General features: G+C 40.6%; 1 protein-coding gene across 1 annotated transcript; it reads right to left on the bottom strand.

Moving 5' to 3' along the window:
- Positions 1–463: 463 nt before the first annotated feature.
- rab5c (RAB5C, member RAS oncogene family) lies at positions 464–17,396 on the bottom strand. The gene is made up of 6 exons (XM_086059698.1): positions 17,281–17,396; positions 5,411–5,669; positions 4,053–4,204; positions 3,747–3,869; positions 3,558–3,651; positions 464–1,370 (listed from the first exon to the last, which is right to left on the bottom strand). The coding sequence occupies exons 2-6, from the start codon at positions 5,577–5,579 to the stop codon at positions 1,234–1,236; spliced, it is 675 nt and encodes a 224-aa protein (XP_085915824.1). The 5' UTR covers positions 5,580–5,669; positions 17,281–17,396; the 3' UTR covers positions 464–1,233.
- Between the last annotated feature and the right edge of the window lie 1,821 nt (positions 17,397–19,217).

The raw sequence follows: 19,217 nt of genomic DNA, 5'->3' as shown, positions 1-19,217 counted from the left end.
ATTATGAATGATTTATTTTTGTCGCAATTGAGTCCAGACTAATAATTAAACTTTAAATCCACTTTACTAATATACGCTCGAATTTATGTTAAATTCACTCAAAGGCGACTAATAGAATAATCGAAACAGATTTAAATGGACATAAAACCGAAAACAAAACAAAAACTTAATATAGTTACCGAAATAATTAATGATCCGTTATCGTAAATAATGTAACTCACCGGCTAAAAAATACAACACAAGTTTTCAGGTACTAAGGAGGCAACGAGGATTTCTTAAGGATTGTGAGTAATGTAGTAGTTTAACTTTTGGACGAAGTCTGAATACAATTCAAAAAAATATTTAATATATTTTAAACTGAACTAAAAACAAAAAAACTTTCATTTAAAAATAAAAATTGGTGTAACTAGACTGGATCCAACTGATATGTGCTTATCAGGAATTAGACACTGAGGAAAAAACATAACGTCTCCAGGTTTATTGGTAAAATTACATTTTCTTTTTTTCCCACCCTCCTAGTCACGCTTCTACGCATAGTACAAATGATGAAAATTGCAAAAGCAAGCAACTCGATTCACAAAGATGATAAGACAGGAAAACGCAGAGTCGAGCATGTCGATTCACAAAGACGGTGAGACAGAACCAGTGCATTTAATACCATAAATTCAGTAAACAAAATTTAGACATGGAACAAAACAAAAAAGAAACAGAAGAAAATAATGCTGAGAAAGATAGGGAAGATGTTTTCTTCTGATTGGTTATAAACTCCACAAATCTGTTCAAACTACGCATGGGTGACGTTAATGTTAATGAAATGTTACTATTCTTTATGGTTGGGTAGTCTTATATTGCAAGGACAAAATTACAGCTACACAACTTCTATCAAGAAGGAAGTCTGCCTGTTCTCCATCTGTTACATTATTTTTCTACACAAATACAGAAACAAACGTAAGTGAGCTTTCATGATTTATTTATTTAATAATACTATGACTGGGATGTTTGTTCCCCTAAGAGTCCACCATCAAAAGAGAGTTTTGGAGAGTGGGGTGAGGAGCTTTAAAACATGATTGGTCGCCAGGTCGATGATGTCGTCAGCCAAACAGTTTGTAATTTCCGCAGTGCTTTGGTCCCAATGCTGTGACATTGCTTAACAGCTGGCTTATCATATCTGGTCCGCTTCTCCAAGATGGTTAAATGGCTGGGATTATCTGATGTGGAGGAAGCCTCTGTGGGTTAATTGCCCCCGCCGCCGCCGCCGCAACACTGGCCGCCGCGGCCCTGGGGTGCCGCCTCCTGCAAGTCCACGCCCCCTCGGGCCCGGCCACCGCCACCCACCCCGCCCTGCGGCTCGTTCTTGGGGAGCTTCTTGGCTGTTAGGATCACAAATGGATGGAAATGTTTTGTTGAAACCGCTCTAAATAATTTTTCTGTCACCTAACATACAGGTACTGTATGTGGAATACACACTGAATGATAGACATTATGTAATGCCATTTAATGCACTACTGCACTTCTTTTTTTTTTTTTTTTTTTTTAAACGAAAGTTACGTATGTAACTACGGTTCTATGAGTCCCGAACGACCGCCAGGTGGCGGTGCTGAAACAGCACGGAAAATCCCTCACGCGCACGCGTCACTTGAGAAAGAATTCATAAAGGATATGTCCATTGTTCCGGCTGACATGACCCTCATGTATAAAGGAGGAGCGTAGCCGGAAACGTGTCTCTCAGAACCTTCTCGCTCAAACCAACACGAGGGTCCTGAGTGACAAGCTCGCTTCGTTCGTCCAGAAGGACCCTCTGAAGGGTCAGATGAATGAGGGGGAGAGGTGGGAAGGTATACAGAAGGCCCCTCGGCCAGGGATGTGCCAGAGCATCCTGTCCTAGTGGGCTGCTCCGTTCCCTCAGGGAAAACCAGAGGGGACAGTGACTGGACTCCTCGGAGGCAAAAAGATCTAGCGTCACTTTTCCGAAGCAATTCCAAATGGCGTTCACTACCTCCGGGTGAAGACGCCAATCCCCCTGAGGTGGACGATGGCGGGAGAGGAAGTCCGCCGAATGATTGACAATGTCCGGGAGAAACATGGCCCTGAGGCTGGCAAGACGGGGGGCGGCCCATCTGAGAAGCCTTCGTGAGGCCCGTAACAACTGGGCGGATCTCGTCCCGCCCTGATGATTGATGTGATACACAGTGGACGTGTTGTTCGAACGTACCAAGACATGGCGCCCTGCCACGAAGGGCAGACAATGGATGAGGGCCAGATGCACCGCCCGCAGCTCCAGCACATTGTAACGGTTGAGACCTCTCAGATCCAAGATGGAGCGTAATCCGCCTGTCTTTTTTGGTATGAGGAAGTAGGGGGAGTAGAATCCCCCTGGATGAGCCAAGGGATCCACTGCTTCGATAGCGGACTTGGCGAGGAGGGTCGCTAGTTCTTGATCTAAAGCCAGTGCCATTTCCGGGTCGCTAATGACAGTCTCTCTGACCCGGCTGGAGAGAGGAGTCCGGCGTCGGAACTGAATCCTGTACCCATGAGACAAGGTTGTCAGCACCCATGGATCCGAAGCGAAGGCAGCCAAGTAATGTAGCTGGCGACAGGAAAAGGAACCAACTGCCAGCCCCTCTGGCTTAATCCGTGGCTCTCCCGGATTTGGGGGTCTGGGAGGGATGGGGCGTGGGCGTGTGAAGCCCGGGGCTGACCCCACCCTGGGCCAGAGGGACGAACGTCACGGATGTCCGTGACATGTCCTTGCAAGGGACGGCGAGGCCCATATCCCCCCGTAGGCCAAAAGGACTGCATACAGAGGGGCGGCCGGGAGAGCAGCTCCGCTAGAGTTTGACGGAGCATAGGGCCTGGCAAGGCGAGCAAACTTACGCCTTGCGTCATCAGCACGCACTGTGCACTCCAGCCAGCCCGTCTCTGCAGAACCGAACACATGACCCGGTACCACAGGGAGGTGACGCAGTTCCTTCCGGGAGGGCTCACACGCAAGGGCGACTGAGCCAACCAGACCTGACGGCGCGCCTGGATGAGCAAAGACATACTACGGCTATGCTCTCTCGAAAGGAGGGATAAATACCTCAGTGCCATGTTACAGAACGATGTAGCCTCATCCATTCCGTTGTCTCTCAAAGCTGCGGAGAGAGCCAGTCGGAGATGCGCCTATGCAGTGGCCAAACGTGCTACCACCGTTGCCGCGTTGTAAGATTTAATGACTATATGATAAAGATTTAACAGTCATGTGCGCGCCAGATTCGGTTGTCTCAGCGCCAAATGTGCATTTGCGTTCCAAATATAATGCGCATGAGCACCTGCGTACCCGTTATGTGCAGCCCTGGTTATGAAAAACCCTTGTATTATTGCCGTCCAGCAAAAAGCTTATTTCCAGATGTTGCGAGTTTCTCTATTGATCGAAATACAAAATAGAAATTACATAGTAATATACAGTAAACTACAAAATTAAATAATCTATCCGTTCACATTCCTACCAATCTTTGGTGAACGAGGCCATTTCCTTTCCCCAAAGCATATAGCGGTATTATAAATATGATGCTTACCAATAGCCATAAAAATCTCATTCACATTCATGGAGGTTTTAGCCGACGTCTCCATAAAGAGCAAACTGTTGTCTTCTGCGTACGCTTGTGCCTCCTGACGAAAATTGAGCACAGAGACACACAAGTGAGCAATTACACAAAAAATAAAAACGTTTAAAAATTTAAAATAAAATCCATTTCAGTCTTTACCTGCAAATCAACAGCTCTCTTGTTGGCCAAGTCTGCTTTATTCCCTGCCAGAGCAATAACAATGTTTGGGCTGGCCTGTCGCTGCAGCTCTTTCACCCAGTTCTTTGCACGTGTGAAAGTGTCCTTTAAAAAGTAAGAAAAAAACGTTTCAAAACATAAATAAGATTTTATTTCTATGTTCTACACATGACCAAGTGACATAAAAGCGCAAAGGTCTGTAACAATAAAGTAATCATCAACCCAAATGGGAGGACAAGGGTCAACATTTGAACAGCAAAAGTCTACCCATCTGGGCTTATCACTCACTGTGTTGGTAATGTCATACACAACAATGGCTGCCTGGGCGCCTCTGTAGTACATGGGCGCCAAACTGTGGTAGCGCTCCTGGCCCGCGGTGTCCCAGATCTCAAACTTGACCGTTGTGTCGTCCAAGCATACCGTCTGTGTGAGGAAGGCCGCTGCCATTGTCGGATAAAAATAAAATGTTTTTTATTGGACAGCTTGTTTTGGAGGAAACAATACATGGAAAGCAGGTATTGCCAAAGTTTTCATCTCATAAAAAAAAAAAAATCCGCTCAAAAATGGCAATTTTGTTGACTGAGAATAAAAGGTCAATGCATAAAAAACAGGAGTATCCTTTGCTGACCAACGACAAACATGTTAACAATTTCTTTGTGACAAGAAAAACGGTTTGAGGGCAAAATGAGGGTTTGTGAGAGTGTGGCGAGTGTCTTTGCAATGTTTTGCAACATTGAACGAAGCCTGCCGGGAAAAAACCCAGCTTGTTCAAATTTTTAACATGTTAACATTTTGATGGTGACAAAAAAAAGGGTTTGAGAGGATAGAGACGGTTTGAATGTGTGTGGCGAGTATCATTGCAACGTTTTGCAACATTGAATGAAGCCTGTTGAAAAAGTAACACTCGCTACATGCGCACACCCTCGCCAGCCCAGCCGTCAGTGAGATATGTGATTTTAAGGGGTTTTCCTGTGTACAAAATTCAGAGGCGGCCACCTCCAGCCTGAGCCACTGATAGCACTCAACACAGTGCTCCAGCTGTGTTGATTGAGCCCGCCTGGAATACATTTTAACTGCAGTTGCAGTGTTGTGCCATTATGGAGGCGCTATATCAACAGCAGTGCACCGGAAAGACCTGAAGCAACAAGCGAAGAAGAAACAGATTTCTTTCTTCTTTTTTCACTTTAATGTACCAAAGAAGAAACAGATCATGGAGCAACTGCTGGTTGCGAGGTATGTGTTGTGTTCCTAGTTGTTGAATTACAATGTTGTCGTTTTTTTTAACAGAGTGAGTTATTTTTATTCATATTTTTTGTTTGATATACTGGAGAATTATAAGTCCATCACTCTAAAAAGGATGCACTTTAACTAGTTCAGCTCTCACATAACAATATCAGTGGCATTTAAAAAACAAAAACGATACGATTCGTGCCCAAATATATCGTCTTTAAAAATTGGTTATGGGGACAGGCCTGGCCATGACAAGATTGTACAAGTATATGGGTGGTGGCTGCTGACTCAGGTTTTTGTCACATGACAGAGGAAACCAACCAAGCTCTCACTTCCACAGCGCATACTTAAACACTTTGTTTTAATCTTTGACCAGCACTGCCGCTGACTTAGCGGAGTGTGAAGGTTAAACTCACCTCCGATTGTGCTCTCCTGGTACTCGTGGAACTGGCCTTTGACAAAGCGTAGCACCAGGCTGGACTTGCCCACCGCCGACTCACCCAGCAGCACCAGCTTGAACTGGCAGATTTTGTTGCTGGCTGCCGCGGCGCCGTTGGTCCGCGCGGGTCCGCCTCGTCCGGCCATGGGGCTTAATTCGGGGTGGGGGAAGGTAGAAGCAACGGTGGCTTCACTTAAGGCAGGAGCCAAATAGAAGAGGAGACCAAGCCACGGGAACTGAAAAACACAAGTAGTTACATACAATAAATGACAATTTAGTCAAATTCAGACTCATTACTTTTGCACTGACCACGTAAAGTTGTGTGCTTCAGCTTGTTCAGCACATTTTGTTTGTGTAGATCAGTGGTGCCCAAGTCCGGTCCTCGAGAGCCCATATTCAGCCTGTTTTCAATGTTTCCCTTCTGCAGCGCAGCTGAATCTAATGATCAGCTAATCAGCAAGCTTTGCAGAAGCCCGATAACGATCCTGATCATAAATCAGGTGTGTTAGTAGAGAGAAACATGGAAAACGGGCTGGATAGGGGCTCACGAGGACCGAACTTGGGCACCCCTGGTGTAAATCAATTTGCCTTTTTTTAAATTACACACTAGTGAAGCAAAACAAAACATTTTGGATAAAGGTATCCGTGTGTTGGATGTGCTTTTAAGAGGCATGGCCTCGACAGTGACCATATGGGCTCGAGTCATGTTGGCCAGTTAGTTCTCTGTGAGCGTCTCGGTGTGAGCTGTGGCCTACAGCATCTACTTGTGAGTGTTGTCATTTTGTCTTTGTGTCTATAACTGTCCTAATCAGTAAAAGGCTGAAAGACTGCTGGCTGTGGCTCTCCTTGCCTACATTCAAGGGCATTACAGTTCCTTAATTAATCTTTTTTTGAGGGAGGGGGGGGGGGGGTCTTCTGAATAGCCCTCACCTGCTTTGTAGTTATATTTTAACAGGTAATATGAAGTCATGTTTTAGTTAAGGAACGCTAAGTAAGTTTTAGTTTGCATTATAAACAGTATGCTAACAGTGTTGTGTTTGCCAATACTATTTCGACTGTGACTTGACTTGAACCAACAGCCGTCAAGAAAAAAAAGCTCAAGACAGAGAAAATGCCACAAAATCTGCCTAATATCTGCGTCTCATGCACAATTTGTGAACCGGCACAAATCAAGATCTGAAATAACAGTGGTTCAGCGGGTCAAATTTCTACGTGTTTCATTGAATAAGTTTCATTTTCATGAAATAAACATCGTAAAGTGTTCAAAAATAGCATTTTGTAAAAAGTACTCAACAAATAAGTCAGTAATAATTTCAAAATATAGCAAGTTAACAAAAAGGAGGAGCTGGACTAAACACATGACTTCCTGTTTCTGACCACATCAGCATGTGAGTTTTGTGGCAAAGTGTGTGCTGTAAAACCTGGAACTCGCTGGTACGATTTAGAAAGTTGCACTTGCACGAAAATGTTGCAAAAAGTGGAGGTCAGCCAGCTTCTGTGCTCGGCGACAGGACAGGAAACACAGGAAGTGGAATGCGAGCGGAAGTGTTTTTTTACTGCTGAGTATGATAAAAAGTCGGGATAAACCTCGGTCACATGGCACGAGTGGGGAGGCGTCAAACATGATGAAAGATCAAGTTAAAACATCATGGCTGATGCAATCAACTTGAAGTGCTGCTGAGCCAGGCTTAATCTTCCACATATGACGAGAGATCACGACTCCCTCCATAAAATATTCAGCAGCAGCCAATCACAAGACTCAAGCACACCAATGCTAGCAAACAGATGGCTAGTCTGCTACTTAGATCTCAAAGTGCCATTTTGAGGGTTTGGTTTGTTCATTTTTAAGTTTCATACTTAAAGGAACTCACACTAATTCACACAATCGCTACCAAATTGAAACCGGTATAGTATACCAGTGATTATTCTTCAGCTGCTCAGTTTCAGGAAGCGAGGGCTGGACGATTAATCGAAATTCGAGCATGATTTTGATTTTGGCTTCTCTCAATCTGTAAAACTTAATAATTGAAGAAAAACGGTTAATGTGCAAAACCGTGAGGTGAGTTTACAAGTTCTTAATGTTGTGAAAGTACCCTGAATGCACCATGTTGCTTGTAGCAAGTCTGGAGCAATGGTATTCTGCCGTCCCTAAGCGTCCTTTAAGCAATTTAATGACACCCCAGTTGCAGTTAACTGTAAAACTAAACACACAACAAGAAGAATTACATCCACTGTATATTTAATACAAAACATGCTTCGTTTTTAAAACATCACTAGCCTAGCGCTAATACTAAAGTGAATGGAGGATCCCATTCAACTTTCTTCTATTCTCATTGTGTGTACACAATAGATGCACGGCACCGCACTCCCCCCAAGAGGCCATATCATGCAGGAACACCCAGTGTTTGTTTTAATTGCTATTTTAGTATATTCTTATTTTAATTTCTTACTCATTTAATTTGTAGCTGTCCTTCTAAATCATACTTAACTCATTCACTGCCAGCCATTTTCACTGAAGCAACCCCCTTCGCTCCCGGCTGTTTTTTTACTGTATTTTTACTGATTTTGCAAAGCCCACAGAATATTGTATTCTATTGCTATAAAAACATAGAACCTACCAAAAGAAAGATTAGAGTCTCTTATTTGTGTGTCCGTTTTGCAGCAATTAGCATTAGAATCGAGCCAAGTTTAATCATTATTCACAAATATTAGGGGTGTGCCAAAAAAATCGATTATCATAAGAATCACGGTTCTCATTCAGAATCCATTTTAAATGCCCCAAAATTAATTTTATTTAAATGATTTTAAATTGTCTTCCCTTTGTTTGTGTACGCCTTTGTTGGGAGCACTGTTCATGTTGTACCCAATTTGGCCACTTAGGGGCAGTGAGGTTGCACACGGTCTGCTACACTGTTAAGTTGTAGCCACATTAGAGAGTAGAAGGAAAAAGTCACGATTAAGTTATTCCATTAAAAGTTTGTTTTTTTTCAGCGTGGAGACATTCTTTTGAGTGATAAAAGTGCCGCGAGTAGAGCACTAATTAGCATTAGCGAGTCAGACTGGAGTAGATCATTACAATTCCTTGAACATCTACAAATTGAAGCAAACCTGATTGTCAATCAAATCATTGTGAATCAAAAATCGTTCTTAATCGAAAATCGATTCTGAATCGTACCGCACACCCAAAAATCGGAATCGAATCAAATCATGAGACATTCAAAGGTTCCCACCCCTAACAAATATGTTTAAAAACTGTGGGGAAAATAGCCTGCCTGGTTGATCTCATACTCTGCTGCCACCTGCTGGCCGTTTTTGTAATAACTACCATTGCTTCAAGCGTTCTCTTCAGTACAGATTCTGCATCAAAGCCTTCTGCATGCTCTAGCATTAAAAAAACAAAAACATATAAATATATTTTTGAGACCATGGTAATATTTAAAATAGAACACAGTTATGCGTTTTTGGGAGCAATTTAGTTAAAAAGCTGAGTTTTCAAGAAATCAATGAATTTTCCTTTCCTAAAAATGCAAGGATACAAATATCCAAAGACTTTTTTTTTTGGTCATACCAACACACATTTCCACGACATAGCATAGCACACAATACAATCCCTGAGGTCCCAGGTTTGCCCAACAAGTCCCCAGACTTGTGAAAATAACATAAGATACAATAAATACGATAAAGAGTGTAATGTAATGCTTAAGTTTGAAAATGAAGAAAGGAAACGCAAGAGGCTTGAACTTCACGTGATATTTACAAGGTTATTTTATACTTGACAAAAGGAATAGTGTTCAAGAATAAAGTGTTCAACGTGAACGGAAGAATGGGCGTAAGGCTATGATCATAGTTTTAAGTAGCTAAGTTTGAGTAGTTTGTCTACTTGGTCTCAGTCGCAAGTCATGGGTCTTGCAACAGGATAATGGCCTAAAACACAAAGCTTAAAAACACCCAAGAATGGCTAAGAGCAAAACACTGGACTATTCTGAAGTGGCCGTCTACGAGCCCTGATCTAAATCCTATCAAACATAAAAAGGAGGAGCTGAAGCATGATGTCTGGAGAAAGCACCCTTCAAATCTAAGAGAACTAGAGTTTTGTTTATGAAAAGTGAGGCAAAATACCTGCCGAGCGGTGCAGAAGTCTCTTTGAAAGTTACAAAAACTGTTTGAGTGCAGTGACAAAAATATTAAGTTAAGTGAATCATCATTTTTGTCCAGGCCTGTTTCATTAGTTTGCTTGTGTAAAATAACTTACGGTAGTTGAACCATAATTCAAAACCCATGTCGGCTTTTCATTGGTTAATTTTCATGTACATATTTCCATTTATTACTACTTTTGCCAGATTTGTGCTATGTTTGTGACCACTGGGTTTTTTTCTTTAACAGAGGAGTATCAACAATTTTGTCCATGTGTATGTGTGAGAGGTACACATGTGAACAAAATGATTGGTACCCTGACTCGGATGTACCTTTTATCTATTTTCTTACGTTGTCTTGGAATCTTTTGTTACCATCCATATTATCCGTCAATTGATTTTGTCATTAATTGAAGTTTGAAGACACCTGTGATGCTAATTAGAGGACACACTTTGGTTGAACATATCCCTATGGTTAAATTATTTTCCATTTTTTTGTAGGGGTGCACCGATTGATCAGCCAGCCTATTTATCGGCCCCAATTTCCTTAATTTTGGGGAATCTGTGATCGGCCAAGCCCTTAAAAATAAACCGAACTTTTCCACTGATCTCATCTCCTTCCTTAGAGGTTTGAAAGTCAGCCACTGTCTTCTTCTGCTAAGATGACTATTGGGCTTTTCATTTTTATTTGAGAGAACTACTTCATGTGCACTTAAAACAAACCATTTGTATTATTTCACAGATATTTTTCAACGTTTTACAATAAAACAAGATTGGAACACTGAAGGTGTCAGTTTTACTGGAAAAAGTCAAAAAATATTTGTGAAACAATGCTGCTTTTATGAAGAAAGAAAAAAAAATCAGGATCACCAGGTCAGACTTTTTAAAAGGTCGGGGATCATTGATTGGCCGGAAAATTGTAATTGGTGCACCCCAATTTTTTGTAGTGGTACCATCTGTTTTGTTCAGGCCTGTTTCATGAGTTTTTTTTGTTTTTTTATTATTCTGTTGAACCACAATTCAAAAGTGATGTCTCTGATTGGTTAATTTTTTTCAAATTTGTTATTTCCATGACAACTGTGTTTTTTTTTCTTTCATTAACAATTTTGTCCACGTGTGTAGCTCATAGCTTTCCATTCAAATGTGTTTTTTTTTTTCTTCCGGGATGTACAGAGCTGCTCACATCAACGGATGCTTTTCTTGCATCCTTAATGGACCTCCACTGGAAAGTGGGTCAAAGTGAGAGAGAGAGAGAGAGAGAGAGAGAGAGAGAGAGAGAGAGAGAGAGAGAGAGAGAGAGAGAGAGAGAGAGAGAGAGAGAGAGAGAGAGAGAGAGAGAGAGAGAGAGAGAGAGAGAGAGAGAGAGAGAGAGAGAGAAAGGCAGAGAGAGAGAGAGTGGGACAAAGAAGGAAAAAAGGCAGGAAGGAGGAGCTGTCAAGAGGGGGGGAGCCAGTGATATATTCGTAATGGCCTCCTGTACAGGGTCTACTACACAATAGTCAAGCATTCGGTGACGCATCACCTTTCTAAATGTGGACACAAACTACAAATTTAATTCCAACTAAACCATTCATAGCAGTAGTAGAAATAGAAGAGTGCAAACGCAGAAAGTCTCTTTTTTTATTAACTGAGTGAAAATATATATTTATTTTTTTACAATTGAAGCTACAATAGTAAGCAGGACTTAGGCTGGAGGTGGTGAGCAAATAAGGTGGAGCTGGCCGCCCCTGAATTTTGTACACAGGAAAAACCCTGGTAAGTTAAAGAGACATGTTTGAGGGCGTACGTGACAAATAGGTATGGGCTCGCAATTGACTTAAATGGAGATGATAGCTGTGGCGAAATGCGTATGCGACTGGTCGGTTTCTGTCATTAACGTTGATTTTCGACAAGTTTTACATTGTAGTTTGTTTTAGGATTACAAAATGCATGTGATTGGCAGACTGCTGATAAGCGTGGCTCTAATTTTATCTAAATGGCGCTTGCCAGCTTTTGTGTTTGAAATGTTCAGTTGTCAACAGGCAGTTCATGAAAAGTGCAAGCTCAGCAACAAGAAAACACTCTGCTGTCAGTCTGTCTGGCTAGCATGGGCTTTCGAGATTCAGGGGAGAGGTTTAGGGATGGGAACCTGGTGACATAACACAGGAAAAGCAAAACAGGAAAGTCATCAACATAGTTAGCAGCAAGGTCAGAAGGGAAGAAAAAAACAATCTCTGGCATTTCCTTTTCCTCTGATTTCTATGAAAAGGCTAGATAGAGCACCACGAGATCAGAAAGTTCACGTTTGATTTCTAATACAACTAAGAATATGCCTCTCAAGTTTGTATTACACACATGCTCATGTTAGCACAAGTCAAAGAATAATGACCAACGGCTTTTTTTGCAACACATACTGCATTCCAAAAGAAGACTCCAACAACATCCCGTATCACAGTTAATCTTGACTTTTTTTTCTAATCATTTTTACATTGTTATATTCAATAACTGAAGAACATTTGATTACTTAATTATTTTCCACGTACAATTAATACCTTGACATCACAGGTATGCTCAGAGCTCAGGTAATGACCAATCAAGGTTCACCTGTTTTCTGGGTTCAAATGGTTATGTGACATTAGCAAACTGAGACACGTAGTTGTTACCTGAGCCTTGAGCACATGTGATGTAATTTTCAGTTGACAGCAAGTGGCAAAATGTGTTTTTAAAAAGGTATTAATTGTACATGAAAATAATGAAGTCATCAAATTAATTAATTAGACACAATATTAACTGAAAATGGCTTTAACTCCCTTTGTTCATTACTCAAAAAGAACACACACCTTTTAACAGACTGAATCATCATCATTGGTTGGAATTAGTTAATTTTACTCGCAGTATATTGCACTGTACATTTACATAAAGTATATAAGTATAGTAGTATATAGTCTACTTTACTGCTGAAATAATACCTCAGAAAAGATCTAATACCTCGTAATTTTTTTGAAGTGGACAAAAAAAGCGTGATGCCTCACACCAAGTCAAAGACATCAAGAATGTTGCGGCAGAAATATTTATATAACTGTCCACACATCGATTTTTCTTCTTCTTGTTTTTAGTTCATAAAACACGTGTCACTGCTTCAAGAGGACAACGTGCAATGGCCTTAAACAACAAAAGTGGCCAACCTCAAACTCGGCGACGGTTTCCTCATCTTATAAACTCATAAGCATGTGCACTGTGAAGATTTTACAGGCACACAACAGCAAAAAGCATAAATGAACCACACCAAAACAAAATGAAAACTCAGTAAAAAGTAGGGGTGTGAATTGCCTAGTACCTGGCGATTCGATTCATATCACGATTCATAAGTCACGATTCGATTCGATTAATCCCGATATGAATCTATAAATTGATTATTGCGATTTTTTTTTAACTCAAATTTAGAAAATACTAATCAGCAAACTTGTACATGTACACTGTAAGATTTGTATGGAAATGTATTCATCTGAAAATTCAGGCTTATAACTGAGCCACTGCATTTAACAAACAGGTTGCAGTCTGTTTGAACAGCACTGAAATCAAATATGAAGGCTTAATGTTCCATTAATATAACATTCTTCCATGCTTAATGTGTGAAACCTATCCATAAGTAAGACGTTTTGTTGAATATTCCCATAAAAAATTGATGTCTAAAAATCGATTCGGCCGCATATCGAATAGATTCGAGAATTGCGCGCTGTAATATCGCGATATATTGCCGAATCGATTTTTTCTAACACCTCTAGTAAAAAGACAGAATGGGGTGAAGCGAGGCAGGAACCACTCCCAGTGCATGACTCGGTCCAGTAAATGACCAATCAGAGCTGTTCACGGCAAAATACCGCTAGCAGGAGAGTTGCCACTGCAATGTTTAAGTTTTACTCTTTTTGTTTTGCACGTATACACAAAAGGTTGCTGTTGCTGAGTCTCATATTGAAAAGGTTTAACTATGAAATTGTGTTTCAGAACAATTATTTACAAAAATGTGAACAGTTAAAATTGTAATTGTTAGCCCTTTTACAAAAAAATCTTTATAGTTGAATTGATGAGCGTTAACTATTTAAAATTTCTACCTCAAAACATTTCCTACCGTGGTATTTTTTGCTAGTAACGAATGGATGTTAACTTGGTATCGTGACAACACTACTTGAGTAAATATTGGCTAATCTCTGTTGTCCCCCATGAGAGCAGACTGATTGTCTTTGTGTCAAATCAAAATAAAACATTAGCAGCTTTAGCTTTGGAGAAATGTAATGGACCAAAGCGGTAACTAAATCAAGTCAATGAATTAATTTATGTTTTCTGCATTGCCAATTTGAAATCATGTCTTATTTTGAATAAAGGGATGGAAATTAAAATGAAGGGAAAAATCAGAATCATCAACTAATCGACAAAATAATCAACAGATTAATCAATCGCTAAATAATCATTAGTTGCAGCCCACATTGTATAACTTAATATAGCTTTTTTTTATTTATTAAATTGATCTACCAAAACAAATATGATCTGAGAAAGGTTTCGGGCTGAACATATGTACCGGTACAAAAAAGAACATACAGTTGAGTACAATAATTGCTACTTCCAAAAGCTACTCATGACATTCAAATTGATTCACAAAGGATTTATTTGGCTCCATTGAACAATGAAAAGCTGCTTGTGAATCCACAACTTTTAATAATAGAAAATCACGTTTTACAAAATGCATAAAAGTAAGATTGAAGGACTTTAGATTTTCTCTGGAGAGGTGTGCATTGTGTGCAACAAGATGTCCTCTGCGAAAAACAACTAATATTACAGCAGCCTAATGAGTTATTAAATGGAGAAAAACCTTTTGTCATATGTCTGTATTATACATGTGTTGGCCAAGGCAACAACATTGACAGGGGGCATTGACTTATAAAATCATGATGTACAAACTGTTTAATTCTTGGCATCTAATTATTTATTGGCGTATGTTTTTACAAACTCAATACTGTACACTAGAGCACTGGTTTTTTTGGAACAAAATGGGTTGGCGTTTTTCTGTCTGGTTGTAACGGATTAATGGTGGCCCTCGGTTTAGAAAGGGCTCACCAATTCCGGTCCTTGAGGTCCGGAGTCCCGCAGGTTTGAGATTTTTCCGCCTACCAACACACCTGTTACTAAAGATCAGAATCGTTATCAGGCATGCTGATGAGCTGATTATATGAATCAGGTGTGCTAGTGGGCAGAAACATCTCAAACCTGCAGAACTCCGGACCTCGAGGACCGGAATTGGTGAACCCTGGAAATGAAGTTAAGAACTGTGGGGTGAAGAAACTGTACATTTATTTGTATTCATATTCCCCACTTAACATATTAGGAAGGGACATGAAGCGCAAGCGCTTCATTCTCTAGCCCAGGAGTGGCCAAACATTTTCCTCCGACGGCCACATATAAAAAAAAACTAAAGATGCAAAGGCAACGTTGACTCTTTTTTTTTTTTTTACTTTATCAAGCAGACCAAAGTCAGACAATCAAGCAATTGCATATTATTTTTGGTATATAATTACAGTGATGAAAAATTGCTACCTTAATCGCTTTCTTTAAGACAAATAGTTAAGGATTTTGTATGATTTTCAGGTGGTTGAGACCCTGTAACGCACAAGAAAATAGCACAAGAAAATATCAACCCGTGCACTGAACAGGAGCTGAATCCTATCTCTACATTCAGAACCAAAACAGGACCATTCTGTCGCAGGGTGATCGTTTTTAATTGTAAATAATTCATTAGCATTTTTGCATATTAAAAAAAGCTCTACATAATAAATTAGCTGCAAATGTCATTTATTTTTAATGAGTGACGCGCGCCAATTAAAAATGGACGCCGGGCCATATACCAATGCTCTAGCCAAACGGCCACCACGTAGCCACACTGCATCTCGGCTGGCTAATGGACACCGTGGTTAGCAATATGCTTCTGACGCTAAGTCAAATGGATTTGAATATCAGTGCAGATGCAAAGAAAACTAGCGAGTGAAAATGCAATTTCCAGCAGCATTTAAACCGCTTCTTAAATAATAAATCTTATTTGTGTTTTTACAGCATATGAATCGAGACTGTAACGATAGTACAGAGCCATACAGAATATGAATACACTCATTCACTATCACTCACAATACAGTAAATATTTGGATGAAAAACACTTGCTGGCCACAAATTTAAAACAAACTAATGAAAAACAGTACGTACCAGACAAGGCAGTCAAGCTGATTGAGTGACTAGTAGGAGGGGGTTTCAATCACTTGACTTGATTGATGGTTTTCGTACAGTGCTTTCTTGTCTATGTATATTTTATGCTTGCAAAAAAAAAAAAAAACGTTCAAAGAGGTTAACAATGTGTTAAAAATCGTGTGGGAAATGTGTTTTAAAGGCTTAAAATTTCACCTCCGATGGGTGGGTTTTGAACGCAACTTCCCCGATGACCCGCTTACGTTCTGTTCTTTTTAGCCATCGTGTTTTACGGGTTATTACAGTACGCGCGCTTACAATGACGTCCTCACACTGTAACAATCGGAAATGAGGCGCCGCGCCATGAGGTGGCGCTTCTTTGCTTTTGTGTGTAGCACTTCTTTATTTTTTGCGGTGAATGTATTTTTTGCCGAGCCCATTGTTTTTATTTTTTAATAAAGTGAATCAGTGAACTGCCAATCCTTTTCTTGCTCTCCCGTTTTTGTTTTTTTGCTGTCCCGCCGTGCCATCCATGGCCGATCAGCCCGCGCGTTACAGGATGTGGGAAAGGACAGTCACAGTCACACTCAATGCATGTTTAAGACGTCTCTTAAATGCGGAAAGAACAATGAGCAAACTCACACAGAAACTGTTGTCTGCCACGGCTCTCACCCACTCACATGCAGACACACCAACATCAAGTGCCACCTTACCATGGACATGCATGTAGACTTACAATACATACAGTATTTTCTATATATTTGGTACTTGCGATGTGTTTTTGTTGGTTACATTATGTATATAATGTGTGTTTTAAAATGTTTATGTCTGTTGTAATATGTTTCGATACGTTTAAAAGGTGTGGGAAAGGTAAAAAATTAAAATAATTAAAAAATAGAAAGCTTTTTTTTCTATTCGGGTATGCAAGTGCGTCTGGAATGGGGGGGGGGGGGGCGCTCTCTCTATAGTTAATTGCGCACCGTTCGTAAATCGGTAGTCGTCGTAACCGTGGACCCTGGAAATTTTCCTGAATCATGTATTCAAGCTACAAAACTAGCCACCGAACAGGTCAACGTCAGCTCCGACCACTTTCCTTTACCGATGCTAGCTCATTAGCATCATCAGCTGAGCATAACGGCGAAAGATATCGGAAGGAAGGACGGAAGCTTCCCCCGCCCCCGAAAAAAACTTCACATTCCGCTTACGTTAGCAGCCTAACGTCAAAATGACAAAAACGCCGTTAAGCTAAAATATAACTCGGCGCTTCCTCTGGTTTGTTATTGTGGCCGAAAATGATGTCATAAGCGGACGAAAAACATGAAATTCGGCTCTTTTTTGTTGTTGCTGGACGTTCGGTTCGGTCTCGGCTACCTAGCGAAGCAGCCCCGCCACTACGACTGAGATGTGTTTGAAACGTTAACAACGTTTATCTAATATTTATTCATAGATATCCGACTCGAGTTACCAACCAGTGGTTCGTAAGAATTATTAAATAGATTTCACTTACATCACTTTTTCTTCTTTGGCTGCTCTCATCGGCCGTCTTCTTCTCCGTCTTCTCCTCCTTCGTTGGGCTCTGTGGCCTTTCTTCCGGGAACCGCCCACTTTACGTCAACGTCCGCCTAACCAATGACAACCGCACGGAAGAATTCTCGCGCAAGTATCGCGAGGCTTTAACATTTACGCCTACCTGCGCGTATGTATGCATTTATTTCTTTTTAATTATGGAGGTTCGTCGATTCGTATTTTATTTACAATAAATAAATTAATGGATTGTTAAATGAAAAAAATAAAAACTTATAAAAGATGTATTTTTTATGAGAGGGATTTCATTATTCAAAGGTATCAGTCAGGTACAAAATAATTTCCACTGTATTAGATATACCATACAACACTGGATAAAATATGGCACAACAATGAATTGGCTTTACTAAGAAATAGACATCCCTCCAAAATTTTTGAAACAACGGTAAGAAAACTGGTCAGAAAGGCTGTCAACAGGACCACAGCTACATGGAAAGAGCTGCAGAAAATTCTGACAAGTAGGGCCTACTGATTTTATTAGTATACATGACAACAATCTCGCATCTTCTCATATGTCAAATGGTATAGGGTAAGTTAGCGAGAAGAAAGCCATATCGCACAAAGTTTTATTTATTTTTATTCTTTTTTAAACAACATTGTTAGCACAAAACCTTCAGGCTTCTGCTACAGTAGAAGGCAAAATAATATGTCAGGAAAATCCTACTAGAACCACCAAAAAATTATTTGGAGTTAATCAGAGGCATTTTAAATATGATATGTGCTGAGTTCTATTTCACATGAGTTTGAATGTGATTGGTTAGTTTGGAACAGGGCCACATTCCTTGTTATGAGAAGGTTTGCGCACTTGTGCTAACACATTATCTCAGTTATTTTTATTTCCCCTCTTGAAAAAATGTGTCTTTTTAATTGAGTTGTACATGATATACGTTACAATTAAGGTGGAAAAGGTTTTGAAATTATTTATTGTGGTCTCATTACTTTATATTCCACAAACTTGAAATTTGAACAGTGGTGTGTAGACTTTTTTTTCTCCACCTATAACAACCAGAAATGAATTTGACATTTTGTTTCATTGCCATTTGGAGTTCGCTTTTGTTTTGAATAATTAAATTCCTATTTTGTACATCACCTCTGCCTCCTTGCCCTGCTTCCCTGCATTTGGGTCCGTAACCACCATTACCTCTTGACAGAATGAATTGACCACGATCGGACCCAGCGGGAAGCTCCCGTTGCCGACCTCCATGTAGGTTATTTTTCTCTGGCTGGTTCCGCCTTGTTCTCTGTTCCCCATTCACCTAATCTCCTTAGTTCACTTAAGTCCCTGCTCTATGACACCATTTTGTCACCCCATTGTTTCATAGACACAGACTCAGACTTCACAGATGATGATGAAAAATACTATTTTTTTGGTTAATGCACTTACTGATTCGAGTTCCGATTTAGACGCCGATTTTGATTTTTTCACCAGCACTCTTGACCCTTTATTTGTTTTCGTCACGGTTTTCTTTTGCGGATTGTTTTAACTCCATGTCACGTTACCTCCCGTCACCTCGGTCCCCGCCATGTTCATCACTCCGGTCCCCATGTTACCGCCACGTCAAGACTTAGTCCCCACTTCACCTGTTTCCTCACTGAATCACGTTTCTTCTCATCATATTCTTTCAGTCTCTCTATCCTCTGTTTCTAGTATCCCTGTTGCTCCTCACTCCCCATGGTGACAGGTTGATGTGCCCCCGGTTCCTGCTCTCAAGTCTGCCTCATCCAAGTCTGCTTCAGCCACGCCACCCCAAGCCATGTCCACCCAGCTAACGCCAAGTCAAGCACCGTCAAGCCAAGCACAAGCCCCAGCTCAAAGGAGGCGAAAGATTAGGCAACAGAGAGCCAAGCTGCACCGTTTTG

Source organism: Leptonotus elevatus, chromosome 1, assembly GCF_054856555.1.
Source record: "Leptonotus elevatus isolate MCC_2025b chromosome 1, RoL_Lele_1.0, whole genome shotgun sequence".
Classification (NCBI taxonomy): domain Eukaryota; kingdom Metazoa; phylum Chordata; class Actinopteri; order Syngnathiformes; family Syngnathidae; genus Leptonotus; species Leptonotus elevatus.
Note: the sequence above shows the minus strand (reverse complement) of the source record. Positions and strands in the feature narration are given on the sequence as shown.